The sequence below is a fragment of the Meleagris gallopavo genome, chromosome 5 (genome assembly GCF_000146605.3).
Source record: "Meleagris gallopavo isolate NT-WF06-2002-E0010 breed Aviagen turkey brand Nicholas breeding stock chromosome 5, Turkey_5.1, whole genome shotgun sequence".
NCBI lineage: Eukaryota > Metazoa > Chordata > Aves > Galliformes > Phasianidae > Meleagris > Meleagris gallopavo.
In genome coordinates, this window is record NC_015015.2 from 5,540,124 (window position 1) to 5,551,999 (window position 11,876).

General features: G+C 47.1%; 2 protein-coding genes across 3 annotated transcripts in view; one reads left to right on the forward strand and one right to left on the reverse strand.

Annotated features, from left to right (window-relative positions):
* Positions 1–88: 88 nt before the first annotated feature.
* On the reverse strand, positions 89–7,560 carry GCHFR (GTP cyclohydrolase I feedback regulator). 2 transcript variants are annotated; one of them, XM_010710864.3, is made up of 4 exons: positions 7,453–7,560; positions 4,928–5,022; positions 1,777–1,863; positions 89–989 (listed from the first exon to the last, which is right to left on the reverse strand). In XM_010710864.3, the coding sequence occupies exons 1-4, from the start codon at positions 7,486–7,488 to the stop codon at positions 866–868; spliced, it is 342 nt and encodes a 113-aa protein (XP_010709166.1). In that variant the 5' UTR covers positions 7,489–7,560; the 3' UTR covers positions 89–865. The 2 variants fall into 2 exon arrangements, with proteins under 2 accessions (XP_010709166.1, XP_003206173.1); XM_003206125.3 differs by lacking the exon at positions 1,777–1,863 and having other exon boundaries at positions 91–989; positions 7,453–7,553.
* Positions 7,561–8,062: 502 nt separating this feature from the next.
* Positions 8,063–11,876, forward strand: part of LOC104910968 (olfactory receptor-like protein COR4) — a 9,179-nt gene continuing 5,365 nt past the window's right edge. Inside the window, 1 exon segment of the mRNA XM_019616052.1 lies at positions 8,063–8,130. Coding sequence (XP_019471597.1) covers positions 8,063–8,130 — 68 coding nt within the window.

Consider the following 11,876-nt stretch of genomic DNA (forward strand, 5'->3'; position numbering starts at 1 on the left):
GTCCTAATTTCTGAATGCTTGCTTAGGAGCTATGGATTGAGAAGTCTTTGGCACCAACTGATCAGAATAATCCACACAAAGACATCAGTCTCTCTAGTGAAATGTTTTATTGGTGTTACCTCTACGTCAGGATCAATACACGGTCCAATGCAGCATTGCAACTGCTGCTGTTAACTTTACGTAGCCCATAATTGAAATGTTTTCAAGACCTGTTTGCGCTGATCTAGGGCTACTTTGGGAACCAATGTGTTATGTTTGAATGGAACTTGAGACAGCAACATCAGGCTTTCAAACCATGGCTCTGTTTGGGAGGGAAGCTGGCCTTCCTGCTGCATGAAGAGATTCTCAAAGAGCACTATGTAGATTAAGCAGTTTTTACTTTCATTTTGGGGATGAGATAGTGCACCTACCACTCTTGACCTCCCATACTTGCCCCCCAAAATCTGGAAGGAGGCTTGTTTGAACTCACAGTTCAGCACATACCCCCTGAGACAGCCCTGAGGAACAGACAGGCAAGGCTGTGATTTGAGCTCCTTCCAGTGCACGCTAAATAGATTATTAAAATGCAGAAAGATGGTATTTGCCAGACTGCATTCAGATGAATGTGGAGTTAGAGCCGTCTGTTTTATGTGCATGATATAATCTGGACTGGGCATACCTTCCTCCCCCCAGGTCTTAGGAAATGGCAGGGATGCTGAGTTTCCATTAGGCGAAGCCTTGCTTCTGCACTGCTCCTCCCCTGACGCCTGAGTGCCTGGAGTCTGGGACAGAAAAGAATTACTCAAGGGGAAAAGTTTGCTGTCAGTCTGGTGTGAGATGATCCCCAGCAGGGCCTTGCTGAGGTGGAATGCAGAAGTCTTCTTTGCTATTCCTTGTGGAGGCACCACACCAGCGTCTGGCCCACACCCGTCATGCTCACCACCCGGTAACCACAGCTCTCCAGCTTGTTCAGGACTATCCGTGGTGCATCGTTCACGTAGTACTCCCAGCTGCAAGGGGGAAAAAGAGGAAAGCTGAAGTGAAAAAGGATACGAGAATTTCCTTGTGGAACTGGGTCTGCCTCGCTAATTAACTGGTATGAACACACTGCAATGGCCACATCTGGCATAGTGCCTGTGTGATGCAACACCTTGGTTAACCAAGGGGAAGACCAAAACCCACAGCTTCCAAATGAAGGAGAAAGCTGCCCAGAATGGAATTCGATCTTAAATTGAAGTGTGGTTTGGGGACTGGTTACTCAAAGCCACATGCTGCTTGCTTAGCTGAGCTGAAACCACAGCTACAGAAATCATAGCTCAGAATTCGTGGAAAAAGAGAATGGTCTTTGCAAAGCAGGGGAAAAATGTAGGACAGCAGCTTCACAGTGTTGTAACAGCAAGATATTTTTTTCTTTGTTGTTCCCGTGTTCCTGCAGGTTGCAGACCTACAACTTGCAGACCTGATAACTCCCTGTTATCAGACCCTGTTTGCTGTTGCTTTCAGCAGGCCTCAATTTACGTGGCTGGACCATTCTGGAAGCTTTTTACAAAACAACTCATCTGTTTTAAAGGTCTGAAATACCAATGTTCTGCATTGCTCTTACCATAAAGAGTAGCACAACACAGACATAAAACATGTTGAATTAGGTTAGGAAGTGGCAGAACTGAAATGGCAAGTCTACCTTTCAGTGCTGGATTTGGAAGCCTTTCTGTTCCTTTAACACAGTTGTTTGGGCTGCAGTATTTATTCAAGCAGATGGGATAAGCTTCATAATTGTGTAGCTCTTAGATGACTCACCGTGCCTGATAAGCTGATAATGATGGGCTGCGGGATCGTTGATGATCTCGGTTGGGCATCCTAACAAAGACTATCCCGACTTTCATGCTAATAATAATAAAAAAAGACCCAAAAGCATTTCCAAAGTTGCTAACATTGCAAAACGTTTATAGTGGTGAGCATTTTTAAAGCATGAAATATCACTAAGATGTGAAAGTATTTTTCCAGTTTCTCAAGACAGAGTATGCAATAATTATAGATGTGATATAAAGATAATATCTATTATTATAGTGCCTTTGAACTTAATGTTTTCTCTAAGAGGCTTGCCACATACCCTTCAGATTCACATGTTGGAGTTGGTAAATATTATTGGCATTATGCAGAGGAAGTAGCTGAGGCAGGGGTTATTTGTAGGAACTAAATTGGAGTGGCTGAGCTGAAAGCAGAAGGCAAGCTAAGTGGCCTAAGGCCTTAAATACAACTCCACACTGAGCAAAACAAAACATCTTGCACGATGCCTATCAAGTGTGCCACCGTCTCCACAAGCAAGCAGTCTGAATCAGGATGGGGACATTTGTAAAGTCTTTCAGCCTGAAGCCAGTAGGGGACAGAGGTCAGCCTAGAGAGGAGAGGAATTCTTCACATGCCCATTGCAAGTACACGAGCCTTTGGCTCCCAGGTATGCCAAAGGTAGGTGAGTGAGCACGTGCTATGTTTGGGAATGGGGCTGAGCTACAGCACGAGCATCCTAATGCAGTGACTTTTAGTCTGATTTTAGATAGTTTGCTATTTAAAAGTAGCAGCATTGATTGATAGATAGCCTTTACTATGACAGGAGGTGGAGGGGACGTTGTCCAGCATCTACTCAGAATCCTATTTTGCAGTAGCTCAGGGTTGGCTTTGCCACACAAATGTCCAAAGGTTCTGCCCCTACACATTAGATAAGGGATGGAGGATGCGTGCCGGCAACTGATGGTGCTTAATGATGTGCCATTTGCAGTAGCTGTTTAACAGGATCCATGCTCCCCTTTATTAGAGGCAATTACGTGTCTTATGTATATTACAGTGCTACAACAGATCCATACTGCCTAGACTCTTTCTTTCAGGCTCCCTCTGAGCTCCTTAGGTCACGTTTAAGGCTTTGGATCTCAAGATACTGTGGAAAGGGTGAGATTTGTGTTGTCGTGTGGCAGTGGGACAGAAAACCCTGCTCGACCATGGTGCTCTCCTCCCCAGTGGAGTTTTTTGGCAGAAGGTAAATGGAACTTGCCTTGCTGGCATACCACTGTGCCTCTCAGGGTGTCGGTATTCCAGCCACATTGTTTCCTCCACCCTGTGTTGCTCAAGAGCAAACCGGGAAGACATGCTTGAAAATGTCTATCAGGCCACAAGCAAGCACTAGTGGAAATAGAAGGATCCCCCAGGAAGCAAAATCTGCCACTCTACTTCCTTACTACCCTGAAATGGCCTTAAGAGGACGTTCAGGCTGGACATTAGGAAAAATTTCTTTTCAGAAGAAACGGCGATGTATTAAATGGGCTGCCCAGGGTAGTGGTGGAGTCACCATCTCTGGAAGTGTTCCAGAACCATGGAGATGTGGCACTGAGGGACGTGGTCAGTGGGCATGCTGGAGATGGGTTGGGGTTGGACTTGATCATCTCAGAGGTCTTTTCCAACCTTAATGATTCTATAATTCTGTGAACTCCTCCCTGGCTGCTTGGGCGGACAGCATGGAGGCATTTCACCCTCCTTCCCTTTTTGTTCCACTCAAATCCTAGAGATTCGCCCCTATCTCAGAGCCAGCAGCACTTCATCCTCCTCGAAGCCTCTCCTGGCTTTCTCCTCAGGTCTCTTCTCCTATTGCATAACTCCCAGGCTCAGCTCCAAAGGCAGCAGCACGAAGCTGGCACTGTTGCCAATTTCTGTGCCACCCACGGGCTTGGGAATAGCAGCACAGAGATGGCTCTGCAAACCCACCTGAGCCCCTGTTGATGGAAGGGAGCAATGGAAGAGGCCAGGTTCCTGCCAAAGCACCTGACCCAAGTTTGCATTTTGGAGAGTTTCTTGAAAATCAGGGATCCTTCCATTATTTTTTCTGCTCTTTAAACTCCTAAGTTTTGTAATGCATTGGAGGAGCTGGGCCTTGATGCCTGCCAGCCCAGTGCTGAGGACATGGGTCTTTCCAGCTCCGCTGATGGAAGTCTGAACATGCTGGGACCAAGGAAACGCCTGGTTTTCCTCCCACTCCTCTGCGCTGCTGCATGAGTGGGCAAGCATGAACAGAAATCCAACTGCTGCCCTCTGCTTTAACTTGATTTGCATGTAGGCATTTTGTTTTGCTTTGGTGTTTTTTTGTTTGGTGGTGGTTTGTTTTTGTTATTATTATTTGAATCCTAGAGAAAAACAAGAAGTCAAGATACCAAATTGGGGGAGTGATGGAGGGGGGTGGACGTGTGCCAAGATGTAAAGAACAGGATGGCAGCATTTCCAAGCTGCACCCTTGGTTTCAAACTCAGCGTAGGCAGGGAGAGACACAGGGACGCAAAGAAGCATCAGATGTGTTGGAAATACACAGCCTAATGGGCTGGAAACACAAAGCAGCTCAAAGCCTGGGGGCTCAGCACCCCAAGGAAAGGCTTCAGGGAGGGATGCTAAGGGCAGAAAGGGAGAAACCTGAAGCTGGGATGGGTTGGGACAGGCTTTGGGAGAGTACTTAATGTGGGTTGGCACTAAACCTGGCCAGAGCCAGGCTGTGAGGAGAAGTATGGGCACCATTTGCTTCTGAGCACCTTGGGGCTGGAAGTGATACCAAAACAGAGAAGGTGTGTCACTGAGGATGGGATAAAGGCAGAATGTTATGCAAAAAGGTTAAAACGCCCACTGTGTCTGTTTTATTTCAGCCTGGGCAGGTAGCACCCAAAAGCATCCCAAGAATGCGAGGTGTGAGGATGAGAAGATGCATCAGGTGCTACAAAGGGGTCATAGTGAGAAAATAACAGAAAACTGCTTGAAATATTGGAAGATATCCTTGGATGAGCACTCACAGGTGGGGGCAAGGACAGGCACATGCCCCTCCAGCAGCAAATCAGTCCTAGGTTTAGAAGTAGGTGTGCCAGGGAGTGAAGCTTTTGGGAAAACAGGGAGGGGGGAGAGATTTAAACATTGCACTTACAAGTGGTTCCCGAGCATGTTCCTCTTTCTGGCCCCCAGGAACTGCATCAGGTTGGGATCCGAGTGCTCATCTCCCACCATGGTGGGGCCAACCTCCTGCAGAAAAGCAGCAAGTGAGCAATGCATGGCAGTACAACTAACTGGGAAGAGAAGGGTGTCCTGAGAAGAACAAGGTTTCTACTGCCACCATTAATGGGATCGATGTGGGCTCCTCAACTTGTAGGAGCCTAGATATGTCCCAGGACAAAGCCACCTGTGCCTCTCAGGTGAGGACCCTGGTGGCTTTGCTCTGGAGGGCCACCTGCTGGCTGAGCACACGGTGGCTGTGATCATTCAGTCTGTAGGACAGCTATGAGGTGGCACTCATGGTTTCGTTGCACCAAACCAGCAAACCTCAATGCTTGGCCATGAAATGATAGGGCCACTTAAGTCTTGTCCTGGCAGAGGACAGCTTTGGGAAGGGCTCCACTAGCAAGGAAGAATGAAAGAATAATTAAGGTTGGAGAAGATCTCTGAGATCATGAAGTTCAACCCATCAACACATCACCGTGCCCAGTAACCCATGTTCCTCAGAGCCACATTCATGTGACAAGGAGGTGCCATGGGTTGGTTTGGACAGATTGGCACCTATGGGACAAGAAAGGACTGTCATGTTGGAGCGACAGGAGGCAGTTGGAGACATGAGTCATCTCCCCAAGACAGCCATCAGAAAGACTTCCCACATGTCATATGGAGGGGACAGGGACATTTTCACAGTGTGCTCCAAAAGTGTTATTTTCTGAGATATTCTGAGTCTGAACAACTTCCAGAACTAAGGAGCAGGGCACAGCAGACATGTATAGCTCCCATGAGACCTCCGTAATGACCACACTGGAGGTGCTGACACTCTTCATGCTCCAATTTCTTACCCTTGCAAGCTCTTGCTTTTTCTCAAAAGAAAAAGAAAAAAGGAAAAAAAAAACCACTTTTAATTGATTTTAATATGAGGAGCCACTTTTCCCTTTTCATTCTCCTCCATTCTACACATGAAAAATTTGCAAGTTAAAAACTGTTGTGAAAAATGCCCCTAATCATTGGCACTGCCAGCAACAAACTCACATTAATGATCATTTCATTTATAATATGCAAAGGGCTGGACAGTCTGACCGCAGAGAAATTGTATTTGGCTTGAAAAGCTGAAGAAATGTGGTTTGGGGAAGGCTGAAGCGCAGAGCTGGAAGAGCCTTTCTGCAGCATCCATCCCCAACCCAGCAAGCTGTGTGTTGACTGTGAGCCTCTACCAGACCCCAACTGAGAAACACTTATGCAGTACCCCTGAGCAAACATTTTGGTAAGCCACCAAAAGCAGCAAAGCCCATCACCTCCTGCTAGGTGCCAGTATGAGCTGTTTCCAGCTGTGGCTTGCTGCCAGGGTTCAGGCTGTAAATGTTTGCTTTGTCCTGCTAAAGAGCAGAGTTCCCAAAGACTGCAGGGAAAAGTATTTCAGCCCATTCCATTGCATGCATTTCACTGAAGCGCCTTAAAACATGACTACCCAATGCATTGTAGCTTAGTCCATAATTATTCAATCAACTTGTATGATGCCAAATGCCACCACAAATGGAGGCATCTCCAAGGATGTGTCTCTCAGGCCAGGCTGGATGGGACAGCCTGATCTGGTGGGGGGCTACCAGCCCACAGCATGGGCTGGGGCTGGGGGGGGCTTTGAGGTCCCTTCCAACCCAACCATTCTATGGTTCCATGATCTTTAAGGACCCTTCCATCCCAACCATTGTTTAGTTCTATGATTTGGTGCCGCAGCATCCCAGTGTGTCTTCCTCAGTTCTCTGTTCACTGGGTCTGAGAAGTACCTGTAATGAGGCATCTTTGCATCTCTCATTAAACTCCTGCCAACTAGGTTTGCCATTTTCCTCATTGCACCCTTCCTATTGTAAAACTGTGGTATTTGTACCTATAGCTCCCCTTGGGAAAAGAATAAATATGCCTAGACATCATTCTGCTTTTGCAGATGTGCAGCTGGCTGCAAGAGCTGCTCTGAGGGCTGTAGATGCTGCAATCACCAGGAAGCAGCTTTTTATGACAATGTATGTGGCTTTGGGTGCTACACAATGATCCTGCTACCAGTAACACCCTTCCCTTTTGCTGGGGTATGTTTTCCTCGGGGACTTTTCAGGGAAGAGGGAAAACCTGCAGTGAGGCCACATGGCTAGAAATTACTTTCCCTGACTTTCACAGGCTCCTGCAACAAGTTTCACACGTGATGCTGTTGGGTATTTGTAGGGGGAACAGGGTAGCTCTACAGGCACCCCACAGCACAGAAAGGATGGGACGAAGGGAGGAAGGCTTGTGCACAGCGCTATTTGCACAGCATACCTCGGGCATCGCACCCCACGGGGAGCCCCCTCCCCATCCCGCTGCTCGCGTCGCCCTTTGCCCTGTGCAATCCCCAGCCTTAAATACGACCCACAGCCCGAGCCCTAAATATCTCCCCACAGCCCGGAGGGGTCCGGGGCGGGGCGGACTCACCATGCGGATCTGTGTGCTGATGAGGAGGTACGGCATGATCCCACCGCTAGACCGCAGCCCCGGGGCAGTGCCCGGGGGAGGCTGCGTCCCCTCCCGTCCCGCCCCCGCTCCGCCCAAGGGAGGAGGTGGCCGCACTGCACCCTCCCCGGGGGACTAGAGCGGGGGAGGGGGGTGAGGGAGGTGCGGAGTCGGCTTTGTGCAGGGATCTTGGCTCTGCTGGGCCACGGGAGGGATGGGGGATTAGGAAGATGTGCAGGGAGACGTGGGACAGAAAGAAAGGGAAGGGATGGAGAGACAAACGAGGGAGGTGACAGGGATATAATGGACAAGGAGATTAAGGACAAGAAGATGATGGATAGGAAGATGTTGGATAAGAAAATGACAGACAGGGAGACAAAGGACAGGGGATGAAGGGCAGAGAGATGAAGGACAAGGTGATAATGGAGACAAAGAACAGAGAGATGAAGGAGAGGGAAATGAAGGACAGGAGATGATGGCTCAGGGGTGCTGGAGCAGAAGACAATGGGCAGGGATGTGATGGACAGGAATTTGATAGACAAGGAGATGAAGGACAGGAGATGATGGCTCGTGGGTGATGAAGCAGGAGATAATGGACAGAGATGTGACAGACAAGGATATGATGGACAAAGAGATGAAGGACAAGGAGATGAAGGACAGGTAGATAGTCTGGGAGATGATAGCCTAAGAGGCAGTGGGGCAGGAAACACTGAATAGTGAGACAATGACTTGGGAAATGATGGATAAGAAGATGATGAACAGCGAGAAGGACAGGGATATGAAGGACAGGAGGATGGCAGATGGGAGATGAAGGATAGGAGATGATATCCCAAGAGGCAATGGACCAGGAGACATCGAATAGTCAGACAATGATCTGGGAGATGATGAACAGGGAGATGATGAACAGGGAGATGATGGACAGAGAAATTAAGGACAGGGAGATAAAGAATGGGAGATGGGGGATGGGACATGATATTCCAGGAGGCAGTGGATCTGGAGACATAGGACAGGATGACAATAAACTGAGAGATGAGGGAAAGGGAGACAAATGACTGAAAGATGATAGATAGAGAGATGATGGACAGGGAGATGATGGGCAAGGTGAGGCTGGGTCCTGCAGCTTTTAAATGTGGTGGTTTAAATCCTTTCAAAATATGAAGGGGAAAAAGTCTCTCCCCATCTTGATCAGCAACTGTTAGCATGCCATAATTAATCCCTAATTTCTTATTGATCTTCAGAAACAGGCAGCTCAGGGGGAAAGCAGAAGGCTGTTCCCAAGCAGCTGGGGCATGCTGTGTCCTTCCTGCCTGACCTGGAGCTCACTTCCCTGCAATGCCACAGTTACTGATTAACCCCAGTGGGGACTGAGAGGGAAAATCCACATTTCTACTAGTTTGTCTGAAGAAAATGCTCCAAGAAAGCCAGATTTTGCTGTTGTTCCTTTTATGCTCATTAGTTTTGATTTGACAAAACAAAACAACTAATTGATGTTATCATCTTCCTAAAATGTGTTGATATTTCATCCCATGGGTTACACATCCATTCATTTAGATCACCCTCCTGCTAAGGAAGGTCTTCCTGAATTCCCTGGTGTGAAAACAACCCAAATGTTTATTCCTAAGATTTATTTCTTAACATAAATCTGTGTTATTTTCACTTTTTTTTTTCTTTTTTTTTTTCCCCCTATCACCCAGCAACTGATACAGAAGTACTTTCCCTGCTGGTTTCACCACAGTTGTTTTTGCTTCCTATACCCAAATCCATCACCCTGCAACCTGGACCAGATGATCTCTGCTGTGAGAGCGTTCCCATCCCAAGAGAGCCCAGAGCCTTGGATCTTTCAGCAAATTAAAGAAAAATATATATATCCAGGGCTCTTTTGGAGTGGCACGCTGCCCAGCATTCACTCTCACTGCTCAGTTTGGCTCCCACAGAGCTCTTTTTAAATGGAGGAGAGGGAATAAAAGAGAGGAAAAAGAAAACAGAGCCTGCACACGATATTTTAGTATCAGATTTCCCGTTGAGAAATCAAAATCTGGGAGACAGCCCAAATGCTTTGCATGGCAATGGCGTGAGAATAAGCCATAAAACACAGTGCCATGTATCTCAGTGGTGCCATTCATCATCAAAAAGCAGTTACTGCCCCCTTGGCATGGCTCTGAGACGTCTGCTTAAAGTTGGACATGGACAGCAAGAATTTGCGTGAAAGAAAGCAGAAGGCTTTTTGGCAAAAGGTTATCTACAGTCATAAATCCCTTCTGCACAATAGTGACACTGAAGAGCATTGAAGAACTCTGTTTGTCTCCTTCTGACAGCAGTGGCTTTTTCTAATTACCACTCTTCTTTCTGCAATACCAATCAAATTTCTTGCCTTGAATAGTACTGATTAATGGGATGGAGGCAACGTTTCCTAACAACTCAGTTCCCCTGAATTTAAGGTACGGTTCTGTTTCTGGAAGGTGAATCGCACTACAGAAGGTGCACAAACTTCTGATCAAGGAGAAATCCCAAAAATGTACTGTAAGCTGATTGAATAGCATTGCTCATCCTCTAGGGCTGCTGCTGAGAATCCCCACCCTTGGGTTGGAGTAACAGAATGTGTTTAATTGATCTTCTAGCTGGAAAATAAAACACTGTGCAAGTTGCTGAAGTTGTCACTACTTTCCCTTCAGCTGTTCTGGGAAAAGGCATTTCTAGTTGTAATCCTGGTGTATATAACCAGACAGGAAACCATTTCACCCATAGTTCAGTCATTGACTGTGGAATGAAAAAATTCAAATTCCAAAACCTTGAGATGATGATTTTGCCATTCATGTTATCATTAATATCTCCCTTGTCTTACACAGAGCCCATTTCCACCCAACATACTGCAATCACAACCCACAAGTGAGCAGTTTTTGGACTCGATGATCTTTAAGGTCTTTTCCAATCTGAGTGATTCTATGATTCTATGATTCTCACAAGACCTTGAATTGTCTGCTCTGTGAAATAACCATCATCTACTCCCACCGTGGTACTCAGCATCTTTCCTCAATGCTATTTTTTGCTATTTTTCTCCTTTGCTCCTCGAAGTCGACTAGAAAAGAGAGCTGAGACATGTACATGCCTCTGTTGCTCTCCCAGAGCTCTGTGCCATACTTCAGGGCATGTTCTGAACCCCAGAGCTCTCTGGTGATGGGTCAGTTCATCTTGAAGCACTTCTGCAGGGGGGATGAGGAGCCTGTGCTGCACTAAAAGGTTTGCTATTCCAAGAGCATTGCGCTTAATGCAAAACTGATGCATACAAAAGTGACTGCATTTCTTTTAAATAGTGTCCCGAATTACTAAAGAAGTCATTCATCCACAGCATTGGGTCCTTGCAATCTGCTGGTTTTTATCCTGCTCCAGATGATATTCATTTTATCCAGAGCCCCATCATGTTCCATAACTAACAATGTGGTTTCACCAGTGATCTATAATTCATCCCCTCCCTCCAACCCCAGCAAAAAGATTTGTGCTGAAGACGCAAAGGGCATTATTACAGCAATCTCTTTGTTTCTAAAGGTTGTGATGACAATAACAAAACTGTGGCGCAGTTTAGGGGCTTGTTTGCAAGGGCTGGCAAGGCAGACCAAGAGATACTACTATATGAGCAGCTGGAGCTGTTGTGGTGATAAACCCAGAGGGGCTTGTGAAAACCAAAAAGAAAATGAGATCCAATGGAGATTTCACATCTTTACAATGCACCACCAACATACGATTGTTATCTGCTGTATTACAGGGGTTAAAGGGAAAAAGCAAGGCAGCTCAAGCAGAGACCATTATTTCTGGGAATTATTTCCTTCAAAAAGCTTGTTTTTATTACTTTCATTAAAGTTCAATGCAAGACAGGCAGGAATAATAAAGCTGCAGCATGATGTTTCTCTGATACCATCTTTAATATCTGCAGCACCACAGATTTCTGCTGCCTTGGGCTGTACCCAATAACCACGAAAGAAATTCAGCTTCCTGCCTCCATGCCCACGTCATGGGCTGCACAGCCAGCGTTCCTATGCTTGTCACCCGAAATGTCTGCATCAGTTGGAAAGGGTCGAGCAGGTTGGTGGCACCAGGATTTGTTGGATGCGAGCTGCGGCTGCAGGGATTGTGTTGGAGGTGACGCAGCTGGAGGAACCGGGGTTGCGTTGTACAGATGCAGATCCAGATACACGTGTAGGTACAGACGTGGGTATAGCTTTACGCGTAGGTAGAAGTGCAGTGTAGATGCAGGTATGGGTGCAAGGGAAGGCGCTACAGGATGGACTACACGAGGAGCCGTAGGCGCCGCCCCGCCATCGCGGCTTCTGGCTCTCCGTCGCGAAGTGATGACGTAGAGTGCGCCACGCGACCATCTCAGTGACGTCATCCGCGCGCCGCCCGCGGTTGGC

Coding starts and splice junctions, on each gene's coding strand:
- GCHFR (XM_010710864.3), bottom strand. CDS start 7,488: ATGCCGTACCTCCTCATCAGCACACAGATCCGCATG. Junction 5,023..7,452: donor TCAGCACACAGATCCGCATG/GTGAGTCCGCCC, acceptor GCTTTTCTGCAG/GAGGTTGGCCCCACCATGGT. Junction 1,864..4,927: donor AACATGCTCGGGAACCACTT/GTAAGTGCAATG, acceptor TATTATTATTAG/CATGAAAGTCGGGATAGTCT.